The sequence below is a fragment of the Tamandua tetradactyla genome, chromosome 8, assembly GCF_023851605.1.
Source record: "Tamandua tetradactyla isolate mTamTet1 chromosome 8, mTamTet1.pri, whole genome shotgun sequence".
Lineage (NCBI taxonomy): Eukaryota > Metazoa > Chordata > Mammalia > Pilosa > Myrmecophagidae > Tamandua > Tamandua tetradactyla.
In genome coordinates, this window is record NC_135334.1 from 66,655,186 (window position 1) to 66,674,865 (window position 19,680).

General features: G+C 44.1%; 1 protein-coding gene and 1 pseudogene across 2 annotated transcripts; both read left to right on the plus strand.

Annotated features, from left to right (window-relative positions):
• The first annotated feature begins 1,571 nt into the window (after positions 1-1,571).
• KCTD14 (potassium channel tetramerization domain containing 14) lies at positions 1,572-14,451 on the plus strand. 2 transcript variants are annotated; one of them, XM_077113468.1, is made up of 3 exons: positions 1,572-1,627; positions 2,255-2,344; positions 9,371-14,451. In XM_077113468.1, exons 2-3 carry the CDS (start codon positions 2,330-2,332, stop codon positions 10,037-10,039), a joined length of 684 nt encoding a protein of 227 aa, XP_076969583.1. In that variant the 5' UTR covers positions 1,572-1,627; positions 2,255-2,329; the 3' UTR covers positions 10,040-14,451. The 2 variants fall into 2 exon arrangements, with proteins under 2 accessions (XP_076969583.1, XP_076969582.1); XM_077113467.1 differs by lacking the exons at positions 1,572-1,627; positions 2,255-2,344 and adding an exon at positions 4,581-4,716 and having other exon boundaries at positions 9,371-14,449.
• Positions 14,452-18,245: 3,794 nt separating this feature from the next.
• Positions 18,246-19,238, plus strand: LOC143643443 (glyceraldehyde-3-phosphate dehydrogenase pseudogene; annotated as a pseudogene).
• Positions 19,239-19,680: the final 442 nt, after the last annotated feature.

The following is a 19,680-nucleotide window of genomic DNA, read 5'->3' on the forward strand; positions in this document are numbered from 1 at the left end:
GAAAACAGAGATAATAATCTTCCCTGAATCTTCCTTATAGAGTTGCTGTGAAGATTAAATGGGATAATGCCTGTGAAACAAAAGCTAGCTTTTATTACCATGCCCCAATCTGGGCATCTTGACTCCTGCTCCGTGCACAGGGTATCCACAGGGGTTAAAAGGCCCATGAGATGGTTAAGCAGGGTCTACCTGGGTTCCAGCCATTGTTTCTGCCCCTCCAGTCAAGGCCAAACTGAATGGGTTCTAATCTTGACCCAGAAGCTCCTGCTGCCACCTCCCTTCAGAGGGGAGCTTGCTGGATCTGGGGTCTAATCAGGTGGAGGACTTCAAAAGGAAGCCCACCATACTTCCTGCCCCATAAAGGTCTCCAGGGATGGGCATTCTTGTACCTGGGCTGTGTCTGGCACCAACTGTAACAGTGCCTCCTGGATTCCTCCCTGAAACTCTGCAGGGGCATTATGGGTGACAAATGTGAGGCTTCCAGAGGTAAAGGGACTTGCTCCTAAATACAGAATTTCCAGAGGGAGGCTGGGCAGGGTGAAGGACACACACTAATTTGTTACTGAGGCCCTAGATTGTTTGGAGTTTCCAATGTGGCTTTTCCCATCAAGAGGCTGCCTGCAGCTAAAGGTGGTCAAAGCAGACACTCTTCCTTCTCTCCTGTCCAGGACTTCACCTTCCCAGTTCCTCAACTCCCCTGCGCTGCCCTCCCGACCCTTAGAGGAGCCCCACCCAGCCTTCGATTGCTCGCCACTAACAGGTCCACCATGATGGATGTGATCGTTCTCTGCTCTTTCCTCTCAATGCACTGATCACACCGTGTAACGGATTAGTTATTTGTCTTGTCATTTGATTAAAGTCTGTGTCCCTGCTCCAGTGAGCTCCGCCAGGTCGGGTTCTTGGACTCTGGTTCACAGGTCTGTCCCAGGACCCAGCACCATGATGGACACGTAGTAGGTATTCAGGTATCTGTTTTCCTCCTCCCTAGAAGGAAATGACAATATCTGTTGTTGTTGGTGGTGGTGACAATATCCACCAGCGTTGTTCTGGAAATTAAATGGGATACAATTCTCCAAAGTGCCTGGCACGATGTCAGTCCAGTTTGGTTCAGTCCCTGGACCATTTTCTAAAGACCTGGATATTTCTTAAGTGGGTGTGGAGCAAAGGGAAGGGAAGAGGGTCTTTGAGGATTGGCAGAGGTCTCCCCTGCCGTGGGACTCACAAAGGGAGCCTTGTGTGGGAGCTGTGGGCAGCATGCCGCGTGGGACAGCTGGGCCCGGGGCTGCCAGGCCTGGGTTGGGCTGGGCTGGGCACTTTGCCACAGGCAGCCTTCTGAGGGCCCTTTCATCTGAGTCACATCTGCCACTTAGCTGGCTGGCTCAAAGCCCAGCTGCCTAGAGAAGAGAGGGGCTGGCAGTTTTGTCTCCGCCAGAAGAACAAAGAGAGAGGTGAGGGGAGGAAGGCAAAGGGAAGCAGTGCTTGCTCTTGGAATAAGGCCAAGGGGAAACAAGATCCATTTTGTTGGCGACTTCAAGGAGCGGTTTGAATTCTATTGTTGCCATAGCATCAAGCAGAAGGGGAATTGCAGGGACCATCTCAGACAACACCCAACCTCCACCATGTATAGGTAGAGAAATTGGGGCCCGGAGAGGGACAGGGATTGCCCACAATTAAACAAAAAGAAAGAACAACTAAAGAGATAATGACACTTAAATAAACACATAATACCGGATGGGATCTAAGAATGGGGGTAAAAGGCTAAGAAGGACACATTACTGAAACATAAGGAAAAATGGAATACAGAAAGCAAGCTTTATATCAGTGTTACATTTCTTGAACTTGATAATTGCACTTAAGGGGTTACATAACTGAACCATGTACATTTGTAAGAAATGTACATGGAAGTATTATGTATTCAAGGATTGTGATGTCTGCAAAATGCTCTCAAATATTCAGGAAATAGATAATAGAATGATATGCAAAGGTAGTAAAATGTTAAACTTGTGGATCTGGATATCTGAATGTATGTTGGAGTTCTCTGTATCAGGTTTATATTAGTTTTGCAACTGTCCTGTTAGTTTGAAATTATTTCGAAGTAAAACATTAAAAACTGCAGGCCCCTCCCTTGGAGATTCGGTTTCAGTAGCTGGAGTTAGGTCCAGGAACGATGTCTAACGAGCACCTCAGGCAAATATTACTATCAGAAAAGTCTGGGAAACACCATAGATTATTTCACTTAATTTAATCCTCACAGGAACCTAGGAAAATAAGTACTTTCACATGTATTTTACAAAAGAGGCAATTTATGCTCAGAGAGGTGGAGTAACAGATGGTCACACAGCAGGTAAGTGGCAGGGCCAGGAGTCCATCCTCGATTTGTCTCACTCCCAAGCCTTATCTTTTTAAAATTTATTTTTCATTTATTTTTTTATCATATATCAGTTGGTTATGTTGTTTCATTTTTAAACTGTCAAACTTTTATAGACTTTTTAAAAAAACATTTTTAGATTTACAGAAAAATTGGGAAAATAGTACAAAGAGTTCCCATAAACCCTGCACTCACTTTTCCCTGTTGTTCATATCTTCCATTAGATTAGTACATTTGTTACAATAATGAGCTAATATGTCCATTTTCTGTTCCAAGATCCCATTCAGGACACAACTTTACATTTAGTTTTCACGTGTCATCAGGCTCCTTTTAGCTGTGACAGTTTCTCAGACTTGCCTTGTGTTTTTTTTTTAATTTTTAAAAAAAATTTATTAAACATACCAACATACAAACACAAACATTCTTACCATATGATCATTCCATTCTTGTTATATAATCAGTAACTCACAATATTATCACATAGTTGTATATTCATCATCATGATCATTTCTTAGAACATTTGAATCAATTCAGAAAAAGAAAGAAAAAGAAAACAGAAAAAAAATTCATACATACCAGACCCCTTAACCCTCCCTTTCATTGATCACTAGCATTTCAATCTACTAAATTTATTTCAACATTTGTTCCCCCTATTATTTTATTTTTAATCCATAGGTTTTACTTATCTGTCGATAAGGTAGATAAAAGGAGCGTCAGACCCAAGTTTTTCACAATCACACAGACTTGCCTTGTGTTTGATGACCTCGATAGTTTTGAGGAATACTGGTTAAGTATTTTATAGGATGCCATTATATTGGAATATAATATAATGTCTGATGTTTTCCTCATGATGAGACTGGTTTTCTCATGGTTAGACTAGGTTTTGAGGATTTAGAAGGAAGATCACAGAAGTAAAGTGGCATTTTCATCCCTTCATATACGGTATATACCTTGCATCATGGTAGTGAGAAAGCCTTCTTGACCAAAAAGGAGAAGAGAGAGGAAACAAAATAAACTTTCAGTGGCTGAGATATTTCAAATGCAGTTGAGAGGTCATTCTGGTGGTTATTCTTACGCACTGTATCGATATACTTTTCAGTTCTTAGTGGAGGAAATTCCTGAAACTGTTGAGCTATTCCAGTAGCCTTGATTCTTGAAGACAATTGTATAACTATATAGCTTTTAAGGTGTGACTGTGTGATTGTGAAAACATGGTGACTGACGTTCCCTTTATCTGGTGTATGGATAGATAAGTAAGAAAATAAAGACAAAAAATAAATAAGATAAGGGATAAGGGATGGTCGGATGGTCTGGGTTTTCTTTTATTTGAAAAAAATTTTCTTGGATTAATGAGAATGTTCAAAAATTGTGGTGATGAATGCACAACTATATGATGATACTGTGAACTATTGGTTGCACACTTTGGATGATTATACGGTATGTGAATATATATCTCAATAAAATTGCGCTTAAAAAAGAAAATAGGGGATTTTCATATTGTCAAAAATAAATAACCATACAGAAGAGATACTAAGTTTTTTTTAAGAGCTGTTGTAGTTTTACAAAAAAATCATGCAGAAAGTAGAGTTCCCACCTCCCCACCCCCCATCCACACAGTTTTATTAACATTTTGCATTTGTGTGGTACATTTGTTACAACTGATGAATCCATATTATTATATAACTAATGTATCCATATTATTATAATGATATTATTATCTGAAGTCCATAATTTACATTAGGGTTCACACTTTGGGTTGTACAGTTTATCGGTTTTGTTTTTGTCTTTAGATTTTTATTTATTTTAGATTTTATTATAAACAACATAATTTTTTTCTCATTTTGACCACTTTCAAGTATACAATTCAGTGGCGAGTCAACTCTTTTCATCACTGCGTCTCACTCCTGCCAGCCGCCCTGGAAGGTAGGCTGTGTGTTTCCGAGTCTCACTTTTCTCCTCTATAAAATGGGTGCTGCTGATCCTTCACCTCGCGGCAAGTCTCGGGTGACATTGCCAATTGCCAATTCCTACCGCCTCCCCCATTCGACTGACGATTCGTCCTGTGCCCAGAGAAGGCCAGTACCTTGCATAGGGTCCCACCGCAAGCCCGGCGGAGCCCGGGCCTAGCCCGGGGCTGTGAGCACACCCGGCGCCCAAGCCTCCGCCACCCCGGGGCGGGGAGCAAGGTGCACTTCCGCCGGCCGCGGGTTCCCTGCACGTGGCGCGGCTGGGCGGGACGCCGGGCGCTGGCCTGGCTGCGCCCTGCAAACCCCAGGACGATGAGCCTGTCCCCGGCGCTCCGGTCCCCGCGGCCCGGCCGACCGGTGTCCCCCGCAGGCTCGCCCACGGTGAGTGCGCGCCCCCGGGCTGGCAGGGGCCCGCACTGTCCCCGCGCCTATCCCCTGGACTATCCCGCCGCCTTTGTTTTCTTTCATTCCTTTCCTTTTTGCCCCCGTCCGTCCTTCCCCCGGGTCTGAGCCCCCAGCTTCCGGCGAGCTCTGTCTCCACCTCTGGCTGGGAGCTTCTTAGCTTAGTTTTCTCCTTAGCTGCCTTTTATACTTTGATCTCTCCTTTCGCGCGTCGATCACCTTTCCTGTTCCCGGATCTTCCAGCCTCTCCTACTTTCCCTCCTTCTTCCCTAGCTGCCTTTGTTTGTCTCCTCCCTCTCGTCTCGGTCTTTCAGTTGCTCTCTGTGTGGCTCCACTTTTAGTCCCCTGGCTTGTCTCTTGCACCTCTCTTGCTCTGCCTCTCCCTCTTTCCTGTTGTCACCCCTTCTTCGGGTGGGAGAGAAGGATCCCGCTGTGGGTCAGGCAGATCACGTCTCCCAACTCCACCTCCAGTCTGCCTCTGCCTGCTGGCTGGGTCCTGAGTCCCTCTGCTCACCTGCCCTCTCCCTGGGCTTGGGGTGGAGGCAGGATCAGGAAAAGACCAGTGAACTCTAGGAGCAGAACATTCTTCCCTGGGCCAAGTGCCATCCTGAAGACCTGGAGGAAGGGAAAGAAGATCCAGTAACAGGGAGAGTATGGCTTTTTTCCAGTAGGGTGATAATAACGTCATTGTTGGCTAGTGACAGTTGCCCGCTTAGTGCCAGGACTGCCCTAGGTGCTCAGTAAATGTCCGAGTGAATTGCCAGGCAGAGAGGGAGCCAGCCCTGGGCACAGAGCAAGATTGGCCTTTATCAGAACGCCAAGTGTTCCCATAAATCAGGGCTAAGGGTAAGCTCAATTCAATTTAACAAACATTTATTGAGCATCCCCTGTGTGCTGAGCTCTGTAGCAGGAACTGGTGACATAATGATGAATCCAGGGTAGGCCTTGCCTTGAAGAATCTCGCATTCTAATGAGGACACAGATGAACAAACAGGGAATTATGAGAGAAATATCTCCATGATAGTAGTAACCTTCTGGGATCACAAAGGAGATGAGCCATCCAGAAAGATTGTACGAGGAATTAACTTGAAGGATGAGTGGGCTAAGTGAAGGGAGGGAGCGTGGGTGGCAGGCAGTGAAGTTCTGGAGGCCAAGGGGCCCAGCCTACTCAGCATGATGGGGCCTGGGGGCTGGCGGGTGGCAGCTTGTGGTTCTGGCAGCTGATTGCTGCAGGTGGAAGCAAAGGGCACTATAAACCCTGTTAAGGAGTTTGAAATTTATCTGGAAGGGAATGAAGAGTCACTGAAGCACGTAATGCAGGGAGTGACAGGATCAGATTTGCACTTCGGAAAGGGTACTCTGGTTTCAGAGTGAAAAATGGATTGGGGGAGGGCCCTAGAGGGGGCAGGGAGACTTGGAACTGACCAGGCAAATAGAATCACCAAAACTTGGTGATTGATTGTGCAGGGAGAGGTCGAGGGCAGGAGTGAAAAGCAAGATTATGCCTCTGTTTCTGGCCCTGGCAACTGAGATAGAGAACAATGCAAGAGATTAGGGTTGTGGGGTGGGGAGAGATTCTAAAGAGCTTGTTGGATATCTGGGTGGAGGTGTCCCTGCATTGACCCTAGTTGAGGATGACCTAAGGAAGCGTATGAAAGTTTGGGGCAGGTGGTGCAGACCCTTTAGATTGCATCTAGGGGAAGCTGGCCTATTTTATTCAATCCTGTGTCCTCATAGCTAGCTCTGACCTGTCATCAAGCAGGAGCTCATTTCTGAGGTTGTGGAATAAATGTCCTGGGAGAAGTGCCTTTCAGTTATCCAGCAGATCCTCCCCCAACCCATAGACAGAAATCCTGAAGAGTGCAGGGCCTGGACAGGCTTTCCCATCCAGGAATGCTTTAGCAGTGTGCAGGTGTAAAGGTGGGTAAGAGGGTCCGTGAGGAAGGACAGGTGGTCCCGAAGAAGGACGGAAAAGAAGTCTTCATCTGCTAGAAACATACTGCAGTACTTATGGGTGCGAGAGGAGGTCTGGGATTTGCAAACAGATTGGGAGTTTGGGGATAAAAGGAGGGAAGAGGGGCAGAATTAAGAAGCTTGGGAACAGAGCTAAGGTCTTGTTTGATAAACAAAGAAATAGAGCTGAGGACGCCAGGGCAGGAAGCTATTTTGCAAAGCCTCGGAAATTAGCTTCAAAAAGGATATTTGAAGTGATTTTTATTTGTTGGACTTTCAGAGCTGAAGCGACTTAGAGTTCTTCTGGTCCACTTCTCCCCATTTCACAGATGAAGAAGCTTAGCCCCAGAGAGGGAAAGTGAACTTCCCCAGGCACGCCACAAACTATTGCAGAATTGGGATTGGATGTTAGAAGCGGTGGGTGTAAGATAGCACCCCATGCTGCATTGGAGCTCCAAATCAGACTGATATGGGCTTGATCCCAGCTCCAACTTCATCACTTCCTAGCTGTGTGACCCTGGACAAATCACTTCTTCTCTCAGAGCTTTCCTCATCTGTATTAAGGGAACGTCTAGAGAGCGGGTGAGCCTGAGAGCCGGTGAGCCTTCCATGGGATAGAAATGCTGAGACCACATCGATCCATTCAAAGGTTAAAATCTGGTACTTTGCATTTAACTGCTTGCCTTACAGAGGTGATCTCAGGGTTAACCAAACAATCTTGTCAAGGGACCTTGAGCTTTATGGGAGAAACAGCAAGCTACACAGCCCTGAGCTTATTTTCTTCATGGCTATATTGTTTGGCTGCTGTCAGGATGCATCCTTTCCCCTTCTCCCTTCTCCCCTCCAGCCAGCAGAACGGTCCCCTGGTAGGAGCTGTTGCCATGGAAACGCAATTCTCCCCAGCAGTTTGGCGGTCTTTCACTCACTTAATTCTAGTACTTTAATCTTAGAAGTAAAGCCTTCGGTCCATTTGAGAATGGGGTCATATCTAACAGAATGAAGGACTTTCCCAGCCCTGTCCCCATCCCCCAGCCTGCAGTGATCTAGCTAGAATCTCCGGTTTGGAAATCCGGCTCTCCTAACACTGCATGAATCTTTTCTGCAGCAGCAGCCATCACATCCCCTAGGAAACCTTTCCAGACAACCTCCAACACATCCTCAGAGAAAGCTGTCTCCTCCTACTTTGAGTTTTGCCTCTGAGCACCTACATATTTAAGCCATCTGTTTCCCTCAGTCCCCTGTGAGCTCCTTGGGGGCAAAGGACTGTGTCCTATTCATCTGCTGAGCATAAGGTTTGCAGGTAATAGGCCCTCCCTACATTTTGTTGAATAAATGAAAGATGAAGTGAATGAAGAATAGAGATAGTTGAAGGTTGGATGGTGATTACGCAATAATTAAAAGTGTAAGCTTTGGAGTCAAACTGACCTGTGTTCACTTGATACAGTTGATTGATCTTGGGCCATTTATTTCACCTTCCTAAACCTTAGTTTCTTATCTGTAAAGTGAAAATTTAGTACACTCTTCGTAGGATTGTTGTGAGGGTTGAATTAGATAATGTATGTAAAGCACTGAATAGTTAACTCAACTGTGAGCTTAAGGATTCTGTCCTGCTGTGTACCCGCCATGAATGAATGAATTTTAAATGACAGACGTTGTTTAGGAAGCTGTTTGTGAGAATAACAAACTTATGTATCATTTCATGTGTAATAGTCATTATCCTGTCTCCTGGGACTTCTGTTAGGTCTGTGCTGCAGCACTTTGTATACTCCAATACTTAGTCCGTTTCCATGTCCCTCTCCCACTAACCTGTGGGCACCTGCTCAACACTTCTGTCTCACCCATATCCTTAGACCTTAGCCCAGGGTCTGGCCCAGAGACCAGCCAGAGAATTTCTGTCTGAAAATTCTTTTGAACTGCTAAACCAAACTTATATTTGCACCACACTTTACAAAGCAATTTCACACACTAGTTCTCACCACCAAGGATATTCCTTCTATTGTTATTTATTCACTGTGGGCCCATATTTTGAAAAACATCCATCAAACAATTCCATTTTTTAATCAATCAAGGGCATAGCCAACTGGTAATCAGAACTTGTGAGCTAGATGAAATAATTCCTATCCCTGTCTCCCAATGCCTGGTGTGGACACAGAGTCAGTACCCAATAAATGCTTCCTGAATGAAAAAGAAGTGTGATTTCTTTAGGCTTTCTGGAACGGGGAAGGCCACTCCCCCTCCCCCACCTTTTATTATCTCTTAGACCTGAGCACCCTCGGATGGAAACCCCTAAAAGCTTCATATCCCCATTTCATAAATGAGAAAACTGAGGTCTAGGCAGGGAAAAGGTTTGCCAGGGGCCACAGACTTTGGAAGGGTCAGGGCTGGGACTTGCTTCCACAGCAGCCTCTCTTAGCCAACATTCTGTGACCTAAAGGAGATAGATCAAATGCTTGAATGAGTATTCTTGTATTAAACTGAAATCTTTTCCTTCTTAAAATGCCTCCCCTCTGGAGCTCTGCAGTGTAAATACAGTCCCCTTCATTAAGATGAACCTTCCCATAGCTGACGGTAGTCATTATGGCTCCCCTAAATTCTGTACCAGGTTATTCTTTGGATGAAAATTAGTGGTGAGCTCCCTGGAAGTGGCGCTGCTGATTCACTCTACCTTTTGTGCCCCCAGATATCTCCAGTTGTGGTGCTGAACGTGGGGGGTGAGTTCTACACCACCAGTGTGAGCACCCTGAGAAAGTTCCCGGGCTCAAAGCTGGCAGACATGTTCTCCAGCTCAGCCAAGACCTGCACGGATGCAGAGGGCCGCTTCTTCATTGATCGCCCTGGCGCGTATTTCGGACCCATCCTGGACTTCCTGCGCAGTGGGCAGCTACCCACGCGGCACATCCAGGAGGTGTACCGGGAGGCTCAATTCTACGATATCAAACCTATGATAAAGCTCCTGGAGGACACACCGCAGATCTTCGGCGAGCAGGTGTCTCGGAAGCAGTTCGTGTTGCGGGTGCCGGGCTACAGCGAGAACCTGGAGCTCATGGTGCGCCTTGCTCGCGCCGAGGCGGTGGCTGCGCGGAGGTCGGGCGTGCTGGTGTGCGCTGTCCGCACCGAGGAGGATGCTGTGCACTGTGCTGAGGCCCTGCGCACCCTGGAGGCCGACAAGACATCGGTGGTCAAGTTCGGGCCTTGGAAGGCGGCCCCCGACATCACTGACCTCCTGGACTGCGTGAAAATGGACATTGAAGCCAAAGGGTATCAGATATCTTATGAGCGCTACTCAGAGAAGCCATTCCGGGCCAAGGTTGCCGGTTTCTTCTATATATTCCTCTTCACCTGGTGGTAATCCTCAAGGGCAAAGGGTGATATGTATGTGTGTGTGTGCTTATTATGGGCTCTGGTGGAATTTATGAAATTAAAAGTTGCCATCAAATGCTATTTTCCTTTAATTATAATAACAAACAAACAGAACTTCCAGAGTTGGTCTTCTACAAGACTTACCCCAAATATCTCCCCTTGATGACTTTTCCATGCATTGCAACTGAACCTACTGTACTTGCCTAGTTAGGCGTAGCTGCTCTCTCTTCAAAGACTCGGGTACCTGTCAGTCGCTTCCCTCAAAGCACAAAGACAAGGCTGAGATAGGTTAGAATATTTCAGCAATGCTTTGGCAGAAGATGGGGGTTAGCAGGAAAATGACATAGGATACCATGAATCTAGATAATCTTATCTAGAAATGTATAGTCTACCCAGTCTCAGCTTGTGGTCCAATGGAATGAGCTCATCACGTGTACCTTCATGAGGAAGACACCGAGTTAGGACCAACAGTCTGTGCTTGCCCAGATCCCCTTTATGTTATGAGTGATGGCTGCTGAAACCTCACAGATGTTATGAGTGTTGGCTGCTGAAACCTCACAGCTGCTCCCTTCTTTACAGCAGTGGTCATTAAAGTGTGGTCCTTGGCCCAGCAGCAGCAGCATCACCTGGCAACTATGGAAATACAAATTCTCTGGCCAGACTTCAGACTGATGACTCAGAAACTCTGAGGGTGCACAATCTGGTTTAACAAGCCCTCCAGGTGATTCTGATGGGCTCTTAGCTTTGAGTCTGTCTGCTCTAGAAGAGAATGGCCCTCAGGTAGCAAGAACTACCTTACTTTCGTACTGCTTGTTTAGCAATACAAAAGACTGCCCCTTGCCTCATGGAGGAACCAACTCTGGTGCAATTCCTCACTTGGAGCTTCCTCATGGGATCAGGCTGAAGTCAGTTTTCACCTGAGAAACTGTTGCTTCACTTTCTTCCTCTGTTCTACTCTACTTCCCTCACTTCCTTTCTCCTAAAAGCCATGCCTCAATAAACTGCTTGCACAGCCTAAGACAATGCCTAACCCTAAGGTGAACACATGGAGGTACTCATCCTCCTCGAAGTCCAGGTCTGCAGTAGATGGTCCCCTTCCCTGCCTAGTACGGTGAATAACTGTCTGGTTTCCTGTGACCAAGGACTTCCAATACCACCACTGAGGAGGTCCCAGGCAAATTGCAATGAGATTGTCACCCTGCTGCCTACCCAAACTTCTGCTTCCTTTTCCTTTCTGGGAAGACCCTTCCCTTGGAGAAGGTCCTGTAGAAAAACCTCCCAATCGGGAGAGACTGCATTTACCCACAGGAACCTGGCTTTGCCCCTGCTGATGGGATAACCACTGTTTCTCTCTGGAACTTTTACAAACCATTTGAATTTTCTCTTTTCAACACCTGCCCTTCTTGCAACATCTCTGTGGCATGTTTCAACCAAGGTTCAAAAACCTCCCCCTTGGACTTGGAGTCTGATTCCTTGAGGATTCTATGAGTTTTCTGTACTGTGCAGTTTCCTTACAAGGCTGCACTGTCACCTCTAATGCTCATAACAGTGTTTTAGCCCACTTCTCTGGGTGCTCCAGGTTTGGGGTTGTTGAGGTGTTCCTGTACCCTAGTATTGTTTTTTGCTTTAAACATATTGCCCCTTGCTCTTGAGAAAAAGGTCCAGTCTCTATGGTATGAGAATTCTTTCCTAGCGCTTCCAATTGCTAGAGTCTCAATAATAAAAAGTCTCTTTCAACTCTGGTAAGATCTGTTCTCTCTCAGAATCTTACCAATCCCTCTTTAGTGGCTCAGATTCTGTAAGGCAGCCTATAGAACAGTGGTTGTTAACTTTGGCTGCATATTAGAATCGCTTGGGGAGATTGAAAACGCACCAGTGTCTAGGCCAGGTACAGATCACACCTGAAATAAATTGAACCAGAAACTCTAGTTGTGGGACTCAGTAAAGAGAATTTTTAAGGCTCCCCCAGATGATTCTATCGTGCAGTTTAAGTTGAAAATCTTTGCTGTAGAGTTTCATTAACTTGAGACCAGTGACAATTCACTGGTAAACCTCAAACCTGAGATCTATCAAGTAGATCTCATTGGTGGGGATTTTTTTTTTCTTTTTTAATTAAACATTGTTTATTGTGAGATATAACATATATACAAAAAAGCAATACATTTCAAAGTATACTGTAGCAAGTAGTTATAGAGCAGACTTCAAGGTTTGGTATGGGTTACAGTTCTAAAGCTTTAGTTTTTTCTTTCTAGCAGCTCCAAGACACGGGAGACTAAAAGAAATATCAGTATAATGATTGAGCAGTCATACTCATTTGTTAAATCTTATCTTTTCTGTTAGAACTTCTCCTCCTCCTTTGATCATTCTCCCACTCTTTAGGGGTAGTTGGGCTATGCCCATTCTAACTTTTTCATGTTGGAAAAGGGTGTTGATAATATGGGATAGAGGGATGGAACTAGTTGATATTCTTGGGGAGAGGCTGGCCCCTTTGGGTTTCAGGACTTATCTGGCCTAGAACCCATCTGGAGGTTGTAGGTTTCTGGAAAGTAATCTTAGTGCTTGAAGCTTTTGTAGAATCTCAGATGGAGCCCTAGGTGTTCTTTAAGGTTAACAGGATTGGTTTTGTTTGGGGTCTGGCAAACAGTGGTAATTAGCAATATCTAGCTGAAGCTTGCTTAAGAGTAGCCTCCAGAACAGCCTCTCGACTCTATTTGAACTCTTTTAGCCAAAATAAGGTAAATAAATGATACCTTATTTTGGGATTTTTTTAATCACTTGCTTGAGTATGTATACACCGTGCTAATACCAGGTACGATATTCATCAACAGTTGGTTAAATGGTTGGAGATTAGAGAGAGAGAAGTTCACAACTAGCTACTCTGTGAGATTGTTCTCGAAGCACAATAACTTTTGCTGTGTCCTAATGGGGTCCTGGACTGAGGACAAGCATTATAGCTACTTCCAGCATTACCGAGAGGCTACCTCCTTGATCAATTACAGGGTGGTTTCCATACCTGACACAATGCTTCTCAGACTGCCTATAGGCTACTCTATTGATCAATAATAGCACTGCTTAGTTGCCTCCCAGAGTGGGCTTGGCAATGTGACTTGTTTGCCAGTGGAACAACAAACGTAACACAAACAGAAGTTTGATAAACACTTGCATATTGATTGGAACTTAACACATGTTGAGTGCTACTTCTGCCTTAAAAGAAAATCAGGCTATCCTGCTGAGAGGCTCTGTGAGGGGAACCAAGCTATGTGAATGAGTCCATTTTGCCCATCAAGGCCTAGTCAAGTTACCAGATGACTCAGCCAAATAAGAAACCCCAAAACTGCCCACCTGAGAGCAGCCTGAATTGCTGAATCCCAAGTAAATAGTGATTTTTTTTTTTTTACATGGGCAGGCACCGGGAATCGAACCCGGGTCCTCGGCAGGCAAGCATTCTTACCTGCTGAGCCACCGTGGCCCGCCCAATAGTGATATTTTAAGCCTCTATATTTTGGATTGTTTGTTTCTCAGCAGTAGATATGCCCCTCTTGAAGGGACTTTCTGAGAAGTCCCACTTGGTGATATCTTTTTATATCTCACTGGCCAGAACTGGGACAGAATGGCCATCCCTAAATGCAGGAGAGACAGGAAGATATAGTTGCTTTAACTGTTTTTTTTTTCCTTTTAAATTAATGATTAGCACAGTTGTAAGTTTGCAGAAAAATCATAGAGAAAGTGCCAAGTTCCTGTATACTGCCATTTCAGACACAATTTTCCTGATTATTAACATTTTGCATTAAGTATGGTCCATTTGTTACAACTGATGAACCGATATTAGTATAGTTATATTTTTTAACTAAAGTCCATAACCAGTACCATCCATTACCAAAGCTTTTCCATCACCCTAAATAGAAACTCTGTACCAATTAAGCATTCATTTCCTGTTCCCCAGCCCCACCCGACCATGGTCACCTGTATTCTAATTTCTGACTCTATGAATTTGCATATTCTAATTATTTCATATCAGTGAGATCATACAATATTTATCCTTTTGTGTCTGGCTTATTTCACTCAACATACTTTCAAGGTTCATATATGTTGTAGCATGTATCAGAATTTGATCTCTTTTTATGGCTGAATAGTAAATATTCCATTGTAGCTATATACCACATTTTGTTTGTTCATTCATTTGTTGGGTTGGTTCCACCTCTTGGCTCTTGTGAATAAAGCTTCAATGAACGTTGGTATACAAGTATCCATTTGAGTCCCTTTTTTCAGCTCTTTTGAGTATTTATCTAGGAGTGTAATTGCCAAGTTATACAGTAATTTATTGTTTAACTTTTTGAGGAACTGTTTTTCTCTTTTTTAGCTCTCAATTTCACTGTGAGATCCAAAGGCATATTAGAGTTTGGTCTCCTTGTATGGATGTGCTGTTTTATAAGTGTGTATTTATCCAGTCATGATCCACAGCTATTTGAGATCTTTTCTTTGGCAGTTACCTGTTTTGTCAGAGTCAAAACAACATTGGACTTAACAGCGACTACTCATGATATTATTAGCTGTCAAGGTTTAAGGAATTGATACTGAGACAGTTTTAAATTCAAATAAAAAATTGCTTAGAGCATAGTCATTTTCAAAGGAGCATTATAATTCAATAACTTTGTATTTGTTTCATATATTCAAAGCTTATTCTAGGGTTCCTTTTTTGCTGTTTACTATGACTAAGAATTTAGAGTGGAAAAATCCTGGATTTCTACTTTCAAGCAATTCAAGATTATTTATCAAGGGCCTGAAAAAAAAATTCATACTCTTTGATCAGTAAATACACTTATGAGATTAGCTTCCAAGGAGATAAAGATTCAAACATTTATGTAACCCACTATTTTGCTGGAGTTACTGTGCTCCTTAAGATCTAAATTGGATTGCTTAAAATCTCAATTTCATGAATTATGGAAAGCTCAATGTCTTCCCCAATATTTCTGCACATTCTGAGAGAGCTTGTGTTTTTATGGTCAGCCCTGTTTCTCTGTTCCCTACTGGATTCATTGGCATAAAGGATAATCTAGATGCTGTTGCAATTCTAAATGATGATCACAGAGCTTTAACACCAGATCCTTTTCTTAATTTGTAAAAATGTCACTCGTGAACTATCGGTGCATGTTGTAGACTGTGGAATAAATAGGTAAGTAAAGGAAACATAAATGACTTCAAACTGAATACTGGGCATTCTTAAAAGTTTGTCAGTCACTCCCATAACATGGGCCTTTTACTAGTGGATTTTATTTGTTTACTATTCCTTCTTCCTACCTACCCCTGCCACTTCTCTATGGGTGAGTATTCTTCCCTGCCCCACTGATCTAGCATTTGGCCTCATGACTTAATCTGGCCAATGGGGTATGTGTGGAAGTGACAGTGTACTAATTCCAAACCAAGGCTTTAGAGACCTGTCAGGTTTCCACTAATTCTCTTTTGTTCCCGCCATTTGCCAGGAGAAGACCATGGCCCAGTATAGCTACCTTGCCTATTGTTTTGTCTGGAGCCTGCAGGTGTGCCCTCAGGATCTCACTCCCCTCCTAAACAACTTTCCAAACAAAGATAATTCCAATATCTTGTCAACTCCCACTCCATAATGCAATTAAGATAATTTACTATTTTTAACCCATTTAGCTTACAATAGCAAAGCAGTTGGAAATAAGTTGTTATAGTGCCATCTGTATAATGCAGTGTTATGCAGCAATTAAACATTATATTTATGGATGGATTAAAATGATTAGGGAGGTGAATGCTCATTTACTTTAACACAATTAATCCTCCAAAGAGGTGGTGGTGGGGCTTATAGGGGTGTGAAAGAAAACATCTAAGAGGATATAAATTAGAAGTGGACATTGTTGTTTGCCTTTCTGGTAATACCATCACCTCCCTCTCTCTTTCCCTACTGAAAAACAAAATAGAAGAGCGTATTAATGCTCTCACTCTCACCAGCAAGGCCAGGAGAAGCACAACCTATCCCTTCTGGGACTGAAGGCGCCTACTCGGCCTCAGAAGCCTATCTCCCTAAACTATCAAGGTTATCCAGGGATGTTTTAGTTATTTGGAACTCTTGTACTCAAATATTTGGCATCTTAAATCTTTGGCATTGAGGAAGATGATTTTTCTGGAAGTCTCACACTTAGTGACTTTTTGCCCAGCACCTGGGACCTGCCAAGAGTGACATATCCCAGTACCTTTGTTGTAATGGAAACTGAAACCCTTGAGGACTGTCCCTTGAAAATCCCATACAAGAGCCTTGATCTTACCTCACATCTGCTGACTGTGTGTTAACTTCTTGAATGATCTTGGGCTTCAGCTATTGAAGATAGCTGATGTTATCAGCCTCATTCCCAAATGATACCTGGAAGACACCCCACCTCCAGTTGGATTTTATTTTTCAGTGGTTCCTGTGTCTCATGTCTTCCCAAAATTCCACTAATGGTGAGGGAGAGTGGCATCTGCCGCTGGAAACCTCTGTGATTTCCTGAAGCTGCCCATTGCTTGAAGTTTTATTCAAAGTCATGATTTGTCTCAGAGTTCCTGCTGGGCTCTGGGAAGCCAACACCAATGGAAGTTATCATACTTTCCCACTCTAGGCTCTCTGACCATCTCCTGAGCCAAAGAACAGTTAGAGTAATGCCTGTTCTTATTGGTGCCTCTGGAGATGGTGAATAATCCACACTTCATGGAATCTTCATACCTCTCAGTACCTACCGCAGTTTTAAAATCTGTCCCACTTTACCTCTTTCCTGGAGCCTGGTAGATCCAACACATCCAGAAGTTACTGAAGTTGAATTGAGAGACTGCATATGAGAACCCCATAAATATCATGGAACATCTCTCCTTGAAGATGAATATTCTCACTTGAGTAGCAGAGTGCTATGTTTTCACCCAGGAGCCCAGGGTGTGGTTTCCATGAGGGAGACATGTGTGTATAAAGATGGGAAGGGTCAATGGGCATCTCTCCCACTGGGCACTCCTGCCAGGAGGGTGACTGGCTAAGGTCCGTTGTGGGCATGGGTTCTGTATTTACTGACCATGGGTCCCTTCCATCCATAGCAGGGCAGATCTATCAAGAGAAGGATCAGCAAGCATGGGGTGTGGCGCAAGCACAACAGAACTGATTCTTGTTCTCCCCCAAGGTGTCATATGAAATTGTGTGAAGACATATCTGCATGCTAACAACTAGAGGTCCATGGTCTCAGGGTCCTCCTCCACCCACCTTCCCGGCCACCTTATGGACTCCTCCCTCTGTTTCCTGCATTCCTTTTCTTTCTCCTTGTTGTTGTCCCTGAGTAGTTTATTTAATGTGTGCTCTGCTCTTCCCCATTATTTGCAGGGACAGCTTTTCAAGTTTCGTAAAGTATATTAGAAATGTCTTGAATCAGTTCAATAACAAGTATTCCATTAATTTAATGTAGTACGCCTCCAATTTTTTAGTTACCACTCTTTGTCATTCACATAATGGTCCTCCAAATAGTGATTATTTTTTAAGAGATCCATTTATTAGTATTTTATTGAAAATATATAGTGCATTTTATCTGACAAATTATGAAAACACAAGATACTTTAGTTTGTTAATGCTGCCAGAAATGCAATATACCAGAAATGATTGGCTTTTAGAAAGGGAATTTATTAAGTTATGTGTTTATAGTTGTAAGGACTTAAAAATGTCCAAACTAAGGCATCCAGAGACAGATACCCTGACTCAAGAAAGGCTGATTTGGGAAGGCATGAGGCTGGCATCTGCTGATCCTTTGGCTTCTGGTTTCAGACATCTTCCCCAGGGGCATTTTCTGTCTGCATTTCCAAAGGTCTCTCTCTGTATCAGCTCAGAGCTCTTTCCAAAATGGTTCCCTCTTAAAGGACTAGTAAGTGACCCATCTTGTATAAGTGGAGACTCGTCTCCATGGAAACTACCTAATCAAAATGTCCCACTCCAAATTGGGTGGGACAAGTCTCCATGGAAACAACTTAATAAAAAAGATCCCACCACAATTGGGTGGGTCATATCTCCATGGAAGCAACCTAATCAAAAGGTCCCACTCTAAACAGTATTGAATCAGGATTAAAGAACATGACTTTCTGTGGTACATAAAAGTTACAGGCTCTCTGATCCTCCTCACTCAATGGACAGCCTCTTCATGCAGTGCTTACTGCATCTCTGAGGCACGATGGTGAAGGTTGGAATAAATGGATTTAGCCGTATTGGGCGCTTGGTCACCAAGGCTGCTGTAAACTCTGGCAAAGTGCAGGTTGTTGCCATCAGTGACCCCTTCATTGACCTCAACTACATGGTCTACAGGTTCCAGTGTGATTCCACCCATGGCAAGTTCAAAGGCACTATCAAGGTTGAGAATGGGAAGCTTGTCATCAATGGGAATCCCATTACTATCTTCCAGGATGGGGCAAGATCCCAGCAAGATCAAATGGGGTAATGCTGGTGCTGAATATGTTGTGGAGTCCACTGGTATCTTCACAACCATGGGGAAGGCTGGTGCTCACTTGAAGGGTGGCGCCAAAAGAGTCATCATCTCTGCCCTTCAGTTGATGATCCTGTGTTTGTGATGGGCGTGAACTATGAGAAGTATGACAACTCCCTCAAGATCATCAGCAATGCTTCCTACTCCACTAACTGCATGACTCCCTTGGCCAAGGTCATCCGTGACAACTTTGGTATCGTGGAGGGACTCATGACCATCATTCACACCATCACTGCCACCCAGAAGGCTGTGTATGGCCCCTCTGGGAAAATGTGGCGTGATGGCCAAGGGGCTTCCCAGAATATCATCCCTGCATGTGCTGGTGCTGCCAAGGAGGTGGGCAAGGTCATTCCAGAGCTGAATGGGAAGCTTACTGGCATGGCCTTCCACGTCCCCACCCTTAATTTGTCCATCATGGATCTTACCTGCCGGCTAGAGAAAGTGGCAAAGTATGATGACATCAAGAAGGTGATGAAGCAGGCATCAGTGGGCATCTTGGGCTATACTGAGGACCAGGTTGTCTCCTGCGACTTCAACAGTGACACCTACTCTTCCACTTTTGATGCTAGGGCTAGCATTGCCTTTAATGACCACTGAGGTTAAGCTCATTTCCTGGTATGACAATGAATTTGGCTACAGCAACAGGGGGTAGACTTTATGGTTTACATGGCATCCAAGGAGTAAAAGCCCCTGGATAACTAGCCCTAGCAACAGCATGAGAGGAAGAGAGGCTGTCAGCTGCTAGGGAGTCCTGGCCTCACTCAATCTCCCAGTACTGAGACTCACCTATCCTTCACAGTTTCCATTCCAGACCCCCCAAGAAGGGGAGGGTCTAAGAGCCCCACCTTGTCATGTACCATCAATAAAGTACACCCAGCCAACAACAACAACAAAAATATCAAACTGGCACACAAGATAACTGTATATTGACCTATTCCGGTGATCATTCTAAGTCCTCTCATTATTTCCAAAGATTTTTGTCAATAGACTGTGTAAGTTTCTTTGGTGGGACTGGCAATTGCTTCATCTCTGAAAAATGGATTACTTTCTTCCTTTCCAGTTCTAATACCATAATTTCTGATATATGTTGTACTGTTCTGCCTGGAGCCTTAAGATTAGTTCTGTA

Excerpts from the sequence above, each read along its gene's own strand:
- KCTD14 (XM_077113467.1), top strand. The coding sequence starts at position 4,648 with ATGAGCCTGTCCCCGGCGCTCCGGTCCCCGCGGCCCGGCCGACCGGTG. Across the intron at positions 4,717-9,370 it reads CCCCCGCAGGCTCGCCCACG|ATATCTCCAGTTGTGGTGCT; the intron begins GTGAGTGCGCGC and ends TTGTGCCCCCAG.